We start from the raw sequence: 19,430 nt of genomic DNA on the forward strand, positions 1-19,430 counted from the left end.
CCACCATAGCGAGCAACATGCCCATTTACATTAACACTGGATTATTATTTCAATTAATGTTATACTTATGTGAGCAGTCAGTATCATACTGTACATATTGGTACGCAAAAGATCTGTAAAGAGATTAATATTAGATATTGCTGGAGACAGCTATGAATAAAAATGCATGCATATTTATTTTAATGTTTTTTTATTATTACTATTTGTTTTTTTCATTTATTATATAACCTAGTTTAAAAAAAAAAAAAAAAACGCTCAGCCCTTCATGGTTCCACAGTAAAGTAAAGGCTTAGACTTGTAACTTTGAAGTGAACAAACAGGGCAGCATCACTGTGTTCTTTGGTTCAGTCCCCGGGATACAGGAATGTTTAATAAATGCTCAGAGGATTTGTGCTGGTGGTAGAAAGGCCGAATAGAGACCAGTTCCTGAACTTGATCAGCAGACTGAAACTTTCCACTTTAATCACTTTCCCTTTTTTTAAAAACCATTTCCATTTATAACATGATGGATCTAAAAAGACTTATTTTATCTTTGTCTCCGCAGTTTGGTAATGACGATTTCAACAATCACGTTTCCAAAGACGGGGACAGCCAAAATGTAAGTGCTGCTATTCAATTCTATGTGTGGGTACTTAGTTGTTGAACCGATATCATTATAATGTTATTTCCTATTTGTCAAGATGTAACATCATATTGAAAAGGCGAGTGTACATGGAGGCGGTTTTATTCTGAGTTACACCTATGTGTCTAACAGGTCTCTGCAGATGAACGTCTGTCAAATGGCTGTGTACGTGTTTTTTGTTAAGTATGGTGCAGGCAGCAGCATTTTGGTTAAGCTGCTGACAAACACTCATGTCAAAATTTAATTCCACATTATTGCGTTGCATTCAGGACATAATGGGACAGCAGGCCGCACGTGCTTCATCCTGTATTTTGTAGAAGTTCTGGTTGGGACGCTGAGTGGGGTGACTCCAGGCCAGCGGTGTTTTTTTTCTCTGAAATTCGTATGTTTTGGTTGAAAGGTTTAAAATTGATTAAATAATCCATCATTGAATTGACGCCTTCTATAGAGCAACTAAAAAAGTACAGAGTAAGGAGGAATAGAATAGAGACAGAGAGGGTAAATCCGGTATGAGAAGGAACATGTGAATTTGAAATGAACAAAAGAAGAGAGCTTCAGCCACTTCTGTAACAATGCTGAGAAATAATAGCTTCTGTTTATAGGATTGGCTTTCATTGCAATTGGAACAACGTGGACAGCACAATGAATTATGCATTAGTTTTGTCTAAATCATTAACACATCAAAGTTTCTCATTGGACTTGGTAAACGTTTTAAATGCTGTCAAACAATTGTCTGACAGTGGTCCACTAAAAAACTGGCATCAAAGTTTCTGAATAAAATGTAAACTTTTTGATAATAATTTTATATTATTTGTGTGTTTTTTCTTATTAGAAAAACATGTTCATATTTAGGTATAATGTAAAGGGATATCTACAAAAAGTGTGTTTTCTGTATTTGTATTCAAAGGTATATTATGGGACATGTACCCATTCCTGATTATACATTACACATCAGATACAGTCTAAACCTACTGAAAAAGTCAAGACGTAATCTGATTTATGAGTAGTAGTAATAAAATAATAATATTTTATTTGTTTTGCTGCGTGTGTCCAGGGGGAGACGGGCAGCGACACCCCTAGCCCTCTGTCAGAGAGCACCAGGGATGCTTTCAGGACCTTCCTCCTCAACATCCACCTGAAGGAAGGACGCAACCTGGTCATCAGGGACCGCAGTGGTAAGAACCTCCCCTTACCTCTACTACTGCTGGAACTCCTGTACCAACATTAAAGGTGGAGTCAGGAGAACCCTCTGTGTCCAGATGACGTTTAGTAAAAATCAGTGAATATCTCCTCACGATTTGGTACCTGTACGTACTGTGTGTACACTGAAAAATCTGGTGTTATACACAATCTAGGCTTTGTAAATCTGTATGTAAACCAAGGGAATGTCAACTAAAGGTGCCCACCATAGCTAGCAGCATGCCCCTTTACAGAACCTAGGCTTTATATTAACACTGGATTTATTTTCAGCCCTCAAACAGTAAGGTTGCGGATCTTGAGGAGACATTCACTGATTTTGTCAAAAAGGGATTATGACAACAAGCCTTCTCCAAAATTGTTGAATCCACCGTTAACACTATCACTATTAACAACACTACCGCTACATTCTCGTTATTATCTCGGTGAACAATGATGACTTTACATATGAACACTATACACTCACCAGACACTTTATTAGGTACAACAGTTCAATTTCTTCTTAACACATATAACTAATCAGCCAATCACATGTAGACCTGGACACGAACACTTATTGGAGTTTAAACCGAGCATCAGCATGGGGAAGAAAGGGGTTTTAAATGACTTCGAACATGGCAATGTTGAGGATGCCCGAAGGGCTGGTCTGAGTATTTCAGAAACTGCTGATCTACTGGGATTTTCACTCACAACCATCTCTAGGGTTGACAGAGAATGGTCCGAAAAAAGAAAAATATCCAGTGAGCGGCATTTGTGTGGACCAAAATGCCTTGTTGAAGTCAGGGGTCAGTGGAGGATGGGCAGACTGGTTCAAGATTCTGGAAAGGCAACATTAACTCAAATAACCACTAGTTACAACCAGGATATGCAGAATACCATCTCTGAATGCACAACATGACCAACCTTGAAGCAGATGGGCTACAGTAGCAGATTTCAGTTGCGACATTCAGATGGCAGGTTCAGAATTTGGCGTAAACAACATGAAAGTATGGATTCATCCTGCCGTGCACCATCAACCATGGCATGTTCAAAGTCACTTAAAACCCCATTTCTTCCCCATGTATAAATGTATAGAGCAGATATTCGGTAGATTGGTGAGGTGTTCAAACAAACCTAGACAATTATATCATAATGGTTAGAACATGGAAACTGGGTCAATGCAGGAGCAAATATACTTTAGCAAGTAAGCAAACAGAGGGGTTGAAAGAAGTGCAGCGGTCGACTTATATTTTCATATCTCACATACACCTTCCTGTCCTAAATCTGAAAATCAAATTGTTTTTCTGAAGATTATTTCATCACTTTAACTTCCCTGCTTGTTGGTCAACCTTTTCCATCTTCCTGAATTATCCTTGACATGAGTTCTACAGCTAGTAATGCATACACTCTATGACATGTTATTTAGATCTGATAGCTACAGTGTACACTTCGGCATCTGTGGGCTTTTCTTTAATCACAACATCAAAGGATATTCCGTGTTTCACATTTGTTTCATTTACAGTTTGTCACTTTGTCACCATGTATCAAGTAGCCTACATTTCACCCTTGTGACTAAGCGTTACTACTGTTATTAATGTATTCCTCTTGTTTTAATCTCACGCTCATGTGGCAACTGGTGCTTGAGTTGTTCGTCCTCTTTTTCCACTTGTAATATTACGTGTCCTCTATCACTGTGTCCTCTGCTGCTGACTGTGTGTTTTTGCTTGCACTGGCCTCAGTTTGTGTGTGTTTAGCCTTGGCTCGTTAAGGACGTCTCGGATTATCTGTTTAATTACTCACTATGTGATTTATTGCAGGGACGCCAGAGTCAGTGGATTGTCAGGTTAGCTGACACACATACTGTAGAACAACAGAGACAGGATCCCACACAGCATATTAGAACTTGTCTGAGCCACACCTAGCATTCATTACAAACAAGCCCTTTCACTCTGGGCATGTATTTGGATCCCATTTCTCTTTCATGTGCGTGTGCCTTTATATTTACACAACCAGTTTCTGTGTAGAGATAATGCAGGAAACGAAAAGGGGAGGGTCAAGGGCCAGTAGGATTTGGTTTCATCATATTGTTAGGAGCTTATAGTCTTTTAGAAGCAGTGCATGAACTACCTTTTAATTTTTCCCATTTAATCCGATTGTGTGCACTGCATGCAAAGCACATGCTGACAGCTGTTTTCTGATGGACAACACTGCTTTGTTGTGTAATTGCTCTGTAATGTCATGCTTATTGTATACAAGAAAAAACAAACAGGACATAGATGCAGGGGAGTACAAGCTGAGTGTGCACCAAATGTGTTAGGTATCCTGCTGCCCTCAACTGGCCGACAGATGCCACAGATTGTACTTCCTTAGGCGTGGAGTGAAAATGATTTGACAGAGCAGCAACAAATGTGAGACATAAAAGTATAAAAAGATTGTACTCAGTATTGTACTTGAGGCTGAATCCTGGTAAGATAATGTCACCTGTGTTGTCCTATTTTGCATGTGATAACAGAACACGCAAATAAAAGTTTCAGCGGCCGTCACATTTCACAGTGGACGCTGAAATGCGATCGGCTTTTGATTCGGGAAGTTGTGGTCCCATCGGTCGGGGAGAAAAAAAGCCACATCCTCTGTTACAAATACATGAAAGAGATGATTCTATGAACAGGCTTACCCTGCCTTTTTAGCTGGAATCCATCACATTTCCATGGAAGTTAAGAAACAATTATAAAAAGCTATTTAAAACCTTGTTTGGAAACAAGAGGGTAAATTCAGTGGTCAGTCATGATGACAAGTCAACTCTGCCTTTAAAATTGTAAAAGGAACTGCGGTGGTGAATTCCATTGTTTCAAACTATGAATTTCATAAATCAAGCCAATGTTCATTCCCAGGAGCACACAATAATATGTGCAGCCTATTTAAAGTGGAGTCAGCTATTCTGCAGAACGCTTGTTGACAATTTTTTTTTTTTTCCTCACAATCCGCTACCTGTCTGTACTTTGTGTGCGCTGACATTTTTTTAAAGTAAAAATGTTTTATATCATTTTCAGGTACCAGTGACCCTTATGTGAAATTCAAATTAGATGGGAGAACGGTCTACAAAAGCAAAGTGGTTTATAAAACCCTTAACCCCTTGTGGAATGAGAGCTTCACTCTACCTGTGAGGGATCTAAACCAGAAGATGTACGTCAAGGTACCTCACTGTTTTTTTTTTGTTTTTGTTGCATTATTGTTGTGGAAAAAGTACATTATATTGCCATGGAAGAGGTTCAGCCCCAGAGCCAAATCAACACGTTAATTAAAAACTTCACCTTAAGTCAACTGTTGGTCCAACCACCCACTTTTGTTCAAGCTGAACATGTTGGTGCAGGTTTTATCTCTTCCTTCATTTCATCAATTTATTGAATAAACTATGAGAACTGGTGTTGTAGTGTTCATCAAAATCCACATCTGATCAGATTCTGGACACCGTTTACAGAAACAAAAAACTATGAATCATCTGTTTGTTTATTTTTACAGGGACAGCACAAAACTTAAAAAACAATAGCACTAGAGTTAGCTTGTAACTAATTTGCATCTGTATTCCCTGTAGGCAGGCAGATATAACAATAAAGAATACATAATTTTCTCCATGATACTCTTTGGATGATCAGTCTCTTGGTATTTGACATTACAGGTTTACGACCGTGACCTGACAACTGATGACTTCATGGGTTCCAACAGTGTCTTTCTGAATGATCTGGAGATGGACAAGTAAGTTCCTCAGTGAAAGATGGTGTCAAACTCTGAGTTAGTTAAGTTTGTGTTGCACTCGAAATGCACACTGTTATTGGGCAGCTTATGAATAGATCCAGGATTTGGTGGACCAATACTATTATTATATTTGGTAAATTGCAGTAACTTAAAAATAAATAAATAATAATAATGAACTGACTGAAATAGTCCAGCTCAGTTGTTGACCATCCCATTGCTCATAATCCACCTCTACTTCCACTCAAGCCCAGACAATGAATTGCTATGTTAATGTTTATGGTTCAGATGCATTTGGTTCATTAAAGCAGCCCTGAATCAATGCTACCTTTCTGAATCTTATTTAGTTTTTAATTTAACTCCGTGATGATTTAGGTCATCCTTTTATTACATGCACAAAATGATCACCTACTGTGAACATAAAAAATACTTTCTTCCTAAAACAACCTCAGAGTAGATTCACAAACTCTTTGACAATAAGATAAGATAAGATAAGAACAACTGTGTTGTCTGTCACAGGTGACAGAAATTCATCTTTGACAGGGCGGGTTCAATTTACACAAAATAAATATACATACAAAACAGAGACAGTCCCAAACAATGACAAAAAATGCAAGCAGTGCAAAGGGGTGACTGAGTGGAGTGAGATATGTTGCCTATTTGTGACTGTTCAGTGTGGTGATTGTGACACCAGTGTAGAAGTGTTGGATTCTAGATTGGTTAGTCTCTGGCTGATGACTCCGGGAAACCGCATAGCACTGTTTCGGGTCACAACAGGTACAATGGCTTCAGAAAGTATTCAGACCCCTTCACTTCAATTTGTGCCAATGATTGTGTTGTAGATATAAATTGATACAAATTAAAATTCTGCCCGACAATCAATGCTCAAGAACCAACAATAACAAAGGGAAAACATAGTTTTAGAAAGTTTAGCAAATTATAATAGTCAAAAAGTAAAAGGTTCTCTTGTGTATACTTTATGAAGCCACCGTACCTTGACTGTGCTCCTTGGCACATGACAGCTCCTCTCTACACTTGTTGTGTTGAATTTCTGTAATTAAACTTACATTTTTTTTTAGGAACAATGATATGGTTTTGCCCTTGGACGACTCAAACAGCCTGGAATCAGACATGGGGGTCCTGCTGTTGGACATGTGCCTGTCAATACGAGATGAAAACAGCAGAAGAAACGTATGGCAATCTCATAATCATATACAGTATTTACTGCATGTTTACTGTCAGTAGTTAATACTTTTGATGCATTGTATTTTTTACACATTTGTTTTTGACCCACTGTTTATGTCTATGGACAACTAACCGCTATGTCGTTTTGTTTTGCACTTAACATGCATGTTCCTGTTTGCAGAGGTGGCCCCACAAACGAATTAGGGTAAGACTGTAGATGGTATATAAAAGGTTAAGACATAATTGAGGGAATACACTAGACAGACATTAAATAGCATTTACTTTGTATAACATTTGACATATATTAGCCAATCATAAAAGAGAAATTCCATTAAAACCATCAAATTGAAATAGTTAAAAGAGAAATGGCTTCCTCTCAGTTCTAAAATAATGAACTGGTACTAAAGTTTCATCTTCTCAGGGTAGTTCTTTTCCCAATATAGTTCTGATTAGTCAAACTGGTTGCACACGGATCAGTGAAACCAATTTGGTGTCTCCTGTTTCGTCTGGGACTACAGACGAAAATTAGCCATGTGGCTATAATCTGGCTCAATTGTATATTGTGCACTGTCCCTGCTAAATAAACAATAAATGTTTGACAAACCATTCATTTTGGCCTCCAGGTTGATGTGAATCATTTTAGTCTCTTTGCACAAGAGGGCAGCAAATCACCACTGTCTTCCAAAACGGTCTTCAGTAATTCAAAATATTCTAAATAAGTTATTTTAAGATTTAACATAAAGAGTTGGTAAAGGAATAGTTCAACATTCTTTATTTATTTTATTTTGCCTCACTCCCTGGCTCAAGGGAAGGTGACATAAACCGTTCCTGTAACTGTGCGTACATCTTGATACAGGAATGGGCAAAGGTTGCTGGTCCAGGTTAGCTTAGCTCAAACACTTGTAGTCAATGAGAGCAGGTCAAAAGAAAAACTTTACAACATCAGTAAACACTCCTGTTTGCTTGAGTGAGGCAAAAAGATAAATATTAAAAAATGTTGATCTATTCCTTTAACAGTCAGTGGTGGTCTGAGGCATTAAGTAAGTATTAGAATCACCCGTTCACTGTGTACTTATGGCCCTACTGTTACTTGTGATCTGAATTGTTCTTATTTTAAATAAATCCCATGAAAAGACTCATACCAACAATGAATTGGATTACTGAAAAGTATTCTCAGTGTAACCAAAGCTTGGCATACGTTTTTAATCTGTGCAAGAGTCCGTCATTGTTGTCTAGCTACTTATATGAACACTAACAGTATAAACATTGGCACACTATTTTATATTTAATTGATTCCAGATACACCCTTCTGCAGACACAAAGACTTTAAAATGACACAATCTTTTACTAAAAAGTATCTTTAATGGGATAACATTAGTGCAAGTACAGAAGAGTTATAAAGTCAGCAATATTACTCAGTAATGTCAGCTACAGCAATATCTATTGAAAGTTTGCTAACATTAGCCACAATGGGCAACTGGTCATACCAGATCAAGCAAAGTTGTAACATAAAAAAGTTGTGTTTTATTGCTTATGAATCCAATATATGATGTATAAGAAGAGAACAATTTTTTTCTGTTATTGTCACTTTAAATAAATAAAACGATATAGCACCTTTTTTGTTATCAGTAGGAAGTGATATGCTTTTGGGCAGATTGCCACAGACAGGGTACGGTAGTACGGAAGTATTGAGTAACAGACAAAGGCATGGCGGTTTTTTTTCACATAATTTGTTGACACTGTGTTGTGACTCCTCACTGACGAGGCGTTTTCGCCCACACAGCAGCTGCTAAATGCAAGTTTTTTCTATTTTTGCTTATCACACCATCTGTACGTTCCATGTTATGTAGTGCATGAATCTATACAGCTTTGGTCATTCCTAGGACTGGTTTATGAAAGGTTTGACCAGAGAAAGTGGCCATTGAGTGCCTGCTCCCCTACTAGCTCAGATACTGTATTCTCTATTCGGTGTGCTCTACTAAGTGGAAAAGGATTTTCTGCCTGTGCATATGGCTGAACACATTCAGATATTACATCAGTGTCAGCTTCATCTCCATAACTGAATCTGGGTTAAATGTGTCTCCCTACAGTGCTTTTTCCTTATGTAAGCTAATTATCTCAGAATATGGCTTCCTTTTATATATAGGGAAGACTCACACTGCTCTGCATTGTAGCTACTGTGGGTGTGGGCTATTCCCAATCTCTTGGTGTAATGAAGGAATAATTTACTTCTCTTTTCACTGGACAGAGAACTAACTACCTACCCACTTTATTTATTTGATTTCAGCCTTTGTTCACTGTAATGGTTTGTGTTTTGTTTCCTCTCTTTTGTGTATCTGATTTCTGCTTGTGTGCATTGTTGGATAATAAATGATGTTATTACAAATGTAAACAATTTGAACTTGATTGTTGGGTGTGCTGAAATTCCATTCACTTTTTCTATTTGAATTGCGAGTCTCTTGTTCCTCATTTGCCCCCTCTTGTTTCATATCCCTCTCCAGCAACCAGGCATCTCTCTGAGCCCTCACCTGGCAGAGTCAATCAAGAGGAAGCAGCTGTGGACGTCTGTAGTGACAGTGACTCTTGTTGGGGCCCACGATCTGCCGCTGGACTCGCATACAGGGAATCTCTTTGTTTGCTTCAGTCTGGGAGAGCAGAAATACAAAAGCAAGGTACTGGATGGAGGATTAGTGTTTACTATCCGCCCCACCCCCCTCTTCTTCTTGAAGTGTTCTTGCTATTCTTAAACCCCCTCCATTCATTCTGCTACTATTCTATTCTCCTCACATTCCTCTTCTGTTCTTTTCCTCTTCCTCTCCTCCAATCCTTAACATATATATTTTTAATGATTTAACCTTTCCTTCCCTTAACGTATCTTCCCCTATATTTTCTTGTCAATCACCACTCCTTTTGCAAGAATAGAATGATACTAATCTGGTATATGTATTTGGTAACTACATCCTAAATCTTTTAAACAAAATATAGATGTTTTTTGTTGTTGTTGTATTTGAATGTACTCTATGCAGCAGATTTGTACATTCACATTGGTAATAAATCTTACTATGTCTCTTGTAATTAAAAGAAAAAGTAAAAGGTACAGGTGTAAGGGCCTTGGTGCCCTTATAATATATGATGACATGAAATGCCTACGCTCTAGTCAATGCTAATCCTGGCAGCTGGTTAAAGTCTAGTAGTGATGCACGGCCGGCTCTGTATCTCCCGTTGTATATGATTATCTTGCTATTTTGCAACAACATCCTATGTCTATCAAAGCTATATGCTAATGAGCCGTGTTGATGCTTTTCTTTTTCTTATATATGCAGGTCAAAGTGGCACTAATAATTGTGCAATGGGAATTTCTGAAGCGTATTTATTCTTAACAACAAAGCCTTCACAGTGTAGTCTGTTGGAAAATCTGATTTAATAACCTTGTTAAAACATCTTTGTAAAACAGCGCAACTGGTTCCTATTCTAAATATAAACTGTGAATGTTAATCTAGATTACATGTTATAAAAGTCCATGTTTACAGACATCTCACTGAAACAAAATTACATTTTACTTCATGTACACAATGTAAGTTGCCAAAACACACCATGTAAATGAGGGTATCAATATTGTTTGACTATTCTAATCCCATTTCTTATTTAGTCCCACTGCAAAGTGCCCAACCCTCAGTGGAGGGAGAAGTTCACTTTTAACCAGTTCCTGGACAGTCCAGGCATCCTGAAGGTGGACATCTGGTCCAAGGAAGGACGAAAGACAGAGGACTGTTTAGGATCGTGAGTCTGCATTCAGAACCTCTGTTTGTGTTTGTATGTGTGTGTTCCTGCCCCACAAAGCCAGTATGGGAACAATCTTACTACTATCGATTTGTTTTGCATTTCTGCTTAATAAACTCATCACTCAAAAGTGTGCAGCCCACATAACGGTTCTATTCAGCAATAATGACATAAATATTCAGGATTAAGTGTGTTACAGGTATGTCTGTATGTGTGCATAGTTACTGTTATGTGTGTCACCATGCATGTCTATTTGTGATGTATGTGCATTTTTATGTTTTGCACAACTGCAAGTGTACCTTGATGTGTATGCCAGCAAGAGCATACCGTTTCTAATGGCCTGTAAATGTGTATGTGCTTGTTTGTATAGGGGGGAAGCTGACCTGTCCACGGTCCCTTACAATCAGAGGCAGTTATGCATACAAGTCTTGAACAATGGGAGAGGAAGCTTAGTCTTTCTGGTTGCACAGAACACATGCAGCGGTGTCTCCATCGCCGACCTCTCCGTCGCACCTCTTGACCAACCTCAGGAAAGAGAGAACCAGCTTGTCAACTATGTCAGTACCTTTATTGTGGTGTATATTCTATCTGGAAAGTGTATCTCCGACTTTTATTTGATTGTTGTTAGTAGACTTTAATTTCCTGTAATATACAGTATGTAAAGGCCAATTAAAATAGAACAATAGTCAAGACAAAGTCCTATCCATCTTAGTAAAAAGATACTCGAACATGCTTAGATTTTAGAATAAATTAAGCTGTTTTAAATTCTCAGTCAGATTTGGGTAAAGTCTAAACTGGTATCATGATTCTTGCATCCCTTTCTGTGTTGAAAGGCCAAGAGATGGCAGTATTCTACTGCTAGTCTGCTGAGAGTCAGTATCAAAGAATTGTGCCTTATCAGTGATGAGCTGAAGGTTACCTTAATAAACAGCTGGGTGGCATGAGTATTACAAAGAAAAAGAGAAATCATGAGTATATCTTTTTCAACATTAACCCTAAGTGACTATAGTCTCGCAAAGTATGAGAAAGAACAATCCTCTTTTCCTCCACTTCCGCCTTTCTAAAAACCTGTGTTTTCGAGACGTAAAGAGACGGGCTTTAAAAAAGCGTTGCAGACAGAGGCACTGTGAGAAATATAATCGTTTGGGCACTTTTAGTTGGGTGACAATCCAATTGCAAATATGGTCTGTTTAAGGAACATGTCTTTTTGGTGTGTTAAAGTAAAAACAGAAGATGGCGTGCAGGATTCATTTCTAGGCTTGCTTTAAATGTAATAACAAGGTAGAGAACTGTGCAGTCTCGGTGGCAGTAGCTGCTCTCTTAAGTGTTATCTCATTCCAATCCAAACCCTCCTGTCTGCTTACTGTCCCCACAGAGTTGGAAAAACACTCTGAGAAACCTCCATGATGTCGGTTTCCTTCAAGTCAAAGTAATCAGGGCTGCTGATCTGACGGCTGCGGATTTAAATGGTGCGTCACACACTTTGATTTCAGTCTTTCCTTTGTTGTGTCACACTGTATGGAGGGATCTCAGTGTCAAGGTTTTTTCTGTTGTTTGTGTTGTGTTCTGCAGGCAAGAGTGATCCCTTCTGTGTGTTGGAGCTGGGGAACGACAGGCTGCAGACCCACACTGTCTACAAGAGCCTCCACCCAGAGTGGAGTCAAGTCTTCACAATGTCCGTTTGAGCCTCTTATTTTCTAAGCACATTCTCTCATTAATACACCATTATGTATGTAGTCTGAACCACATGTATGCTGTTTGACAACACACTGTAATACTGGCACATAATGCTACTCTGTGGGCTGTGTATCTGACCTGCTTTTTTGGCTCCGCAGGCCTGTCAAAGACATTCACGAGGCTCTGGTGGTGACCATCTTTGATAAGGATGGAGACAGGGCGCCAGACTTTCTGGGAAAAGTTGCCATTCCCCTGCTCTCGGTACACACTACCTCACCAACAGACAATAGACTTAGATCTATTTGCACTCTTTGTCTAAATTGAAGTGAAGAGGGCGCCGACTTGTTAAAATGTAATTCAGCTTGACTGATGGTCAGGGTCACAGCTGACCTGAAGTCTGATCCAGCACCTGATGCCCTTTCTGTCCCACAGATCTGCCAGGGCCAAGAGAACACCTACCTACTGAAGAAACAGGACTTAAGCTCGCTGATGAAGGGGACCATCACTCTGGAGCTGGATGTTATTTTTAACCCTGTAAGTAAAAGTTCAGCCTGCGGACAGGACAGGACAGGAGTGCATTATGGCTATGAAAGATGGGCCTGATTCTGTCTGCTTCTCATTGCCTTTATGATTTTTTTTATCAGGTCAGAGCAAGCATACGAACCTTCAATCCAAGGGAGCGAATATTTGAGGAGGATAATCCCAAATTTTCCAAAAGGGTTTGTCACAGCTCTGCATTTACTGTATAATGTAAAAGAAAATATATACAAACTAAAATGTAACACACATAGCACGTAAGATTTGAGTTGTACTTGTTAGGTTGATTATAAATCCAGAGCAGCATGAACTTGCATACAAAGGGTGGAATACCTTTTAACTCGATATGAGCTAAAACGCTAAATAAGATAGTTGAACAACATAAAATGAATCAGCAGTTTTGCTAATTTATCGAGAATGAAAATGATTGCTGTTCCCTAAACATTAGACATTATAGGCCTCCAATAGTAAAGAGTGCAAAGGTCACTGCACACAATCCTGTACTCCTGTGAAGCTTGGGTAATTCATTTTTTAAAGAAGAGCCATGTGTGGCAAAAGAAGAAAAGCTTTAAAATTCTACTATGATTATTTTCAATTATGTATTTATATGAATTGAACAGTTTCACAGAGCATTGACTGCAAAAGAAAAAGATTTTTCTTTGCCTTAATTGGTTGAATGGAGCCCTAATTGACTCCACTGTTCTTTCCTTCCGTTCTGCTACATTAGTTTGATATACAGTGTGCAAGACAGGGTGCGAGACAGGGTGCCTGACTGTCTGTACTCCCCACAAAGCCTCATTGTTGTAAGACAATACATCGCTCACTCGCGCCAAAATTGGCTTACACACTGAGGGTTCGGATCGCAATGTGCAGGGTTTCCCTCTCTTTTAATGTTGAAAGTCTTGGTTAACAAAATCAGGTCAGATTACTGACATCTTTGCCTCATGGCCGCAATGACTGCCACACAGACCAACTATTCTCACAACTTCACCAGCTGACTAGATGTTTCCCATTTCAGTATAAATAAATGTATAACCTGATTAAACAAAGACACAATAAAAGCTTCATTTTAATAATAGCTGTAATAAAATGTACTTGTTTTGCATGTTTATAATGTGTATCTTTCAGGCTCTGGCCAGGAACGTGATGCGTGTTAAGACACTGTTCAGTGCTATCAAGACGACTCTGCAGTTCATCAAAAGCTGCTTCCAGTGGGAGAGCGTTTGGAGGAGCCTGCTAGCCTTTCTGGTGAATTGCTTTAACTGCTTTTATCAACACACATCTGCATATCCCTCTGTTTTCCCTCCGAGCTGCGGGAGACAAGCGCAGTCTGGCCAGCCCCTACTTGAACTCTCCCAGCGAGAATCTTAATCAATGCGGCGTTGGGCTCAGCATAAAAAAGGCAGGCACTGGCCCTGCCTGTGTTTCAGAGTGGGGCTCTCTCTGTGTTTCATGTCTCGTGGATGCACAGTTAAGCCTCTGCTTGAGCGGGTACAGTCCCAGTGGAGTCCAGAGAGAGTCTATTTCTGTTCTACTTCCCTGACAACTCATTAACCCACCGTCCAATCTGTGCGCGGTTTGATTTAGACCCCATTATGCAGACAGAAGTCCAATTAAAAGGCTCTTCAGAGATAAGGCTTATTCTCCATGCTGCCTTTTGTTGAATACATGTGTTAAGCAAGTGTGGAGACAGAAACACAGCAGAAGCCTCTCAGCCCTCTGTCTTTAAACTGCAGAGTGGCGTGGGAGCTGATTTTTTTGACGTTATCCTCTCCCAGGTCTAGTTCGATTTGAAATGGCATGCAGCAAGTTGAGCATTAACTATGCAGCCAATCAAGGTCACGAAAAGTTCCTTTTGTTTTTGCAGCTGACGTCCTGTAGATGGCACTAAAGATTTTCTCAGCATCCCAAGAATGTTCCTTATGTGACTATTAAAATACATACTGTACGCCAGCCAAGGTACAGTTTGTTCAATTTGCTATCAAGATGGGAGCTGTAGCAAAGAGCTCTTATCTGAACAGTAGCCACTCGTTAGATTGTTTAAGTTGGGCATTTTATTTTTAAATATAAGACCGATTGGACCTCCAGAAACTGTTCTCCATGATGGGGTGAGGGGTCAACAAACTAAATTCAAAAACTGCTTTATTTCCTGCTGATTAAACATCAGGAACATTATTTCTTGATTGCAAAATATTCTTAATGTAATTCTGAACTCAATCCCCCTGTAATACACACAGACAGACATATGTATTTATTAGGCATAGTATTGTTGTTTTACCTGGCAGTACACACACACACACACATACAAACTATCAAGCACAAATCATATATGCAGGAATAGGCACACACCATACACAAACATCCTGAATTTCAGTGTTTGAAAGACTGTACCATCTGTACTTGTGTTTTCACCACACCAACGCTCCTATTATTAAGTTACCTGCTTATTACGGCCGCATGGGCATAATTACTCATGAGCTTCACAGGATACTGCAGGATAAAGGGACAAACTACATACAACATCTTCTGATTGTCAGACACCTCAATGCAGCACACTTTAAATGGACGGATGATCGAGAGTGCCTAGCTTGTATATTACTGTTGCCCTTCATTACTTTATTCAGTAAAAGGTGGCTGAGCTGTTTATGATTGGACACTTCATTTTGAAAAAATAATATATCAGTATTTTAAATCAGAAAAAAGGATAAAGCTTCTTTCCAAACAACCGTTACACCACACCACAAATACAAAGTCTGTTTGCTAAGAAAAAAAAAACATGCCTGAGAAATGTCATAAACATAGAACTCCCACATGGAAATCAATGTCATAAATGTGCCTCCCCTCGTCCTTTCTCTTAATGAAATAAACATACTGTGTATGCCCTTCCTGAGGAAATAGTTTTACTTCCATATGCAGCAGCTTTTCTGAACGCTGATGCCTTCTTTTAAAAACGAGGTTCCCTCTTTTTTTTATCTTTATGAGTATGCGGAGTATATGTATCCTAATGGGGATCCAGAAGTAAAAATTCAAAATGTCTGACAGTACAACTGCTACAAATAATCATAAAATGTGAGCCTAAATAGGTCCTCCTCCATACAGCCTTAATGTGTCTGGTATGACCATGAGCGTATGGTGGCTAACTTTATGTATTGTAAGACATTATGGTTCACTCAATTTACCACCAGTTTACTAGTGTTAGCATTTAACATCCCATAATTGTTATTCATGGTCACAGTAGCTGCTCTTTAGCAAAAGTTCTAGTCCTGCTCTAAAACGATGAATGGAGTAAATTACGTGAGGGATTTCTGTGTTCCTAGATGGCCGCACACAATTCCGTGCAAACAATTCCCAGAGCATTAGTGTGAAAATCCGGCTGCATTCTGAAAATGTGTTAAACTCTCCAGTTCAGTAGCGCTCCTCGCATTAGGTAGCCTTTCATTTATTTTTTTCCCCTTCTGTATTGTATTTCCAAAGCCCCTTTTGCTGTTGAAGACTGTGTAATGCCTTTCAAGCTAAAATGGGCTGCCATTATCACTATCTTTATGGCCCTAGTATACATTTCCACCAAAGCGTGACTTGGCTTTCCCTCTGTGCCGGCTCTCCCAGTCATTACAAAAGTTCTCCCTAATAAAACGTAACCCTTTTGGAGGAATTGGTTTCATCTCCTCTCCAAGGCCAGCTTTTGGCTTGTGATAACAGACAGGAGGATGCTTGGCTTTTTGCACATTCGTGTGTGTGTGTGTGTGTGTGTGTGTGTGTGTGTGTGTGTGTGTGTGTGTGTGTGTGTGTGTGTGTGTGTGTGTGTGTGTGTGTGTGTGTGTGTGTGTGTGTGTGTGTGTGTGTGTGTGTGTGTGTGTGTGTGTGTGTGTGTGTGTGTGTGTGTGTGTGTGTGTGTGTGTGTGTGTGTGTGTGTGTGTGTGTGTGTGTGTGTGTGTGTGGGCTGGGGGGGTCTTTTATGTCAGCCGGTGCCTCAGAGGAAAGCGATGTATTTACCAGATGTTCACTTGTGTTTTTATTAGCATATAAAAACCCCTAAAGCCTTCCCCACGCCTTGTGGCTCGCTGCCATCTTGGCCGGCGCGGCCCCTCTGACAGGATTATTTTGTAGCCCCAGTTAGCCCTGCAATAGAGACATCACACGCCACATTTCTTTAGCCTCTTGTCCATTTTACTTGAGCCACGCACAGGTGGAATGTGCACCACGACTGACATTATATGCAGGGTTCCTACAGAGTCTGGAAAGTTTGGAAAAATGCTTGATTTTGCTTGATCATGTGTTTTCAAAGTTTTAAATGTGCTTGAAATCTTAACACATTACTTGAAAGATTGTCTTCATTTTGACCACACTGACTAGGGGATTGTCAATAAAGTACTGTATAGTTTACATGATTTACTTTCCAATAACTTCATGCTTACTTGGCAATAAAATTGAAAATGATAATGAAAATATATGCGACTAATTGGGCTCATGTTGCACACTCATTTTGATAATGTGTAATTCATCTGTTTTTAACAAATATTTTGATAATAATTATAATACATTTTTCTTAAACATTATGTGACCCAGTGACTAAAAATCAGCCCCAGATATACCATACGGACACACCCCTTTATATTGGATTTTAGTACTTCTTCTATTTAAAATGAATATATGTTATCCGTGTTCCATGTGTTTTTGTTAAATGTCTTCCATAGCATGTCTCCAAATTATTCCAGTATTTAGAGCTAGACATGACACACCTCTTTATATTGGATTTTAATGTAAATTATTTAAGTATTATTTAGGTAAAATCCACTTGTTTTTCTCATAAGCCTTAATAGGTCATTACCAATATACATTATATCAAAAGCGTCCTATCAATGACATATTCACACACACAGGCTCCCCGTGGCTGCAGTGAATGGCGTGGTCGGCTTTAATGTACAGCAGATGAGAGAGGCAGAGCAATTAAGACTTTTGGTGGTTAATGTCAATGCATATGCAGGGGGTGGAGGGCAGAGTCGGTCCAGCTGAGCAGAGTGGATGCCCTGCACAGCGTATGCGGTCCAACTGTCGGCATAAGGCGAGGCTTTGATAGTGGCGGGGTAGCCTTCATCAACTTGACCAGTGCTAATGGAATCAATAGCGGATCGGATCGACCTTTTGGCTAGACATTGAAAGGGTCTTTGGATGTGGCTTAATGAAGAGCAGGTTGTTTTATCCTCCTGTGGAGCCCTCACTGATATGTGACCCTGTGTGGCCCTCTTGTCCGCAGGTGTTTGTGGTGACGGTGTGGTACTGGGACTTCTACATGCTGCCCCTCTTCATGGTCCTGCTCATCTCATGGAACTACATCCTGATCCGCTCCGGTCGTGTCAGCCAGGACCTGGTGAGTTTGAGTCCTATGAGCAGCTACTCTACTCGTCCGCCTCCTCCATCTTTCTTTCTTTCTTCTCCCTGAGCCCGATGACCCCACTGGCTCGTCGTGTTCACACTCCCTTTTCTTTATTTCCTACAATAAAGAACACACTTTGGTTCTTATAATTAAAAAAGATGGTTTGTTTCCATAGCAACCAGCTGCAACCTAGATCCATGCTACGTGATAATAAAAGAGCACATAATACATGAGCATAGAAAACTCGGTGAATAGACTAATGCAACAACATATCATTATAGCATAAGCTAATCTGTAGTGCTTGTCCCTTACTAACCCTGCTTTCTTCTGCTTCCAGTTAATGTCCTGAATCCTGTATCATATTCACTGTAATTGGTTTGTGGCCTTTAGAATTAGAAGAAAAAAAAGTGTTTAGGCCTTTGCTCTGAAAATTTGAAAATTCTGTGTTTTTCTTCTGACCATTCTCAGCTTCACAGGAAAAAAAGGATGTGTTGTCGTGTCTGTGCTCAGTGTGTAGCACACAGAGTATAGGTTACAGCAAATGATATACACAGCGTACTGTTCAGACAACAATGTACTCTGCTATAATGCAAATCAGTGAAATAGCCGCTGATTTACAACCATGTAGGGCTGCATATTATCATTAGACATTCACCAGTTCCCAAAGCACAAAAATGACATCTGTTGTTTTTAATTTAAGCAAACCAACATTTTACAATAAGGGTACAATAATTAATGCTTAGTTGATGCTATTAACGGTTAGTACATTTTTACTGAGCATTAAATAACTGTAAATGCATTCTTTTTAACAGTTAGTTAATACTTGGTTTACTTACTTTAACTATTCTTAGATAAGTAATGATGAGTTAAGCATTAACTAAGCAGTTATTTACTGTTAGTTAATGCTTAGTTAAGGCCAATTGAGCATTAACTAAGCATTAACTAACCATTTGTTAATGTACCCTTAATGTAAAGTGTTGCCAGAACAACACCGTGAAGCGGTACAGCTATATGCCAGAAAAACCAAAACAAGGAGCTGAAAGGTGCTCCTTGTTTGCTGCAATTCTTTTTGGCATTTTTATGCTTTATTGATAGTGTAGAGACAGAGTTGAAATGGGGCAAAGAGGGGAGTGACATGCAGAGAACGACCGCGGGCTGGAATCGAACCCGGGTCCGCTGCTGGCCCATTGGGGGGACGCAATACCAACTGAGCTAAGGGCGCCCCCGGGGATCTGCAATTCTATGTGGGTTAGTTCTTTCCAGAAACTTCTTTCACAAACAAAGCAATCATTTAAGAGATAAGGGAGAAGTTTTTTCATCCCGGGAGAA

At 39.4% G+C, this 19,430-nt stretch overlaps 1 protein-coding gene across 2 annotated transcripts in view; it reads left to right on the forward strand.

The window, feature by feature from the left end:
* The window catches only part of mctp2b (multiple C2 domains, transmembrane 2b), a 42,280-nt gene that overhangs the window by 17,138 nt on the left and 5,712 nt on the right, over positions 1-19,430 (forward strand). Inside the window, exons 3-18 of one of the 2 annotated variants that reach the window (XM_080033951.1) lie at positions 545-598; positions 1,677-1,797; positions 4,849-4,991; positions 5,475-5,551; positions 6,628-6,739; positions 6,915-6,938; positions 9,235-9,405; positions 10,383-10,513; positions 10,884-11,070; positions 11,889-11,982; positions 12,086-12,188; positions 12,349-12,451; positions 12,623-12,724; positions 12,835-12,909; positions 13,856-13,975; positions 17,982-18,095. In XM_080033951.1, coding sequence (XP_079890077.1) covers positions 545-598; positions 1,677-1,797; positions 4,849-4,991; positions 5,475-5,551; positions 6,628-6,739; positions 6,915-6,938; positions 9,235-9,405; positions 10,383-10,513; positions 10,884-11,070; positions 11,889-11,982; positions 12,086-12,188; positions 12,349-12,451; positions 12,623-12,724; positions 12,835-12,909; positions 13,856-13,975; positions 17,982-18,095 — 1,731 coding nt within the window. The remainder of the gene's footprint in view (positions 1-544; positions 599-1,676; positions 1,798-4,848; positions 4,992-5,474; positions 5,552-6,627; positions 6,740-6,914; positions 6,939-9,234; positions 9,406-10,382; positions 10,514-10,883; positions 11,071-11,888; positions 11,983-12,085; positions 12,189-12,348; positions 12,452-12,622; positions 12,725-12,834; positions 12,910-13,855; positions 13,976-17,981; positions 18,096-19,430) is intronic. The other variant, XM_080033952.1, reaches the window with a different exon arrangement.

Source organism: Ammodytes marinus, assembly GCF_949987685.1.
Source record: "Ammodytes marinus genome assembly, chromosome: 1".
Lineage (NCBI taxonomy): Eukaryota > Metazoa > Chordata > Actinopteri > Uranoscopiformes > Ammodytidae > Ammodytes > Ammodytes marinus.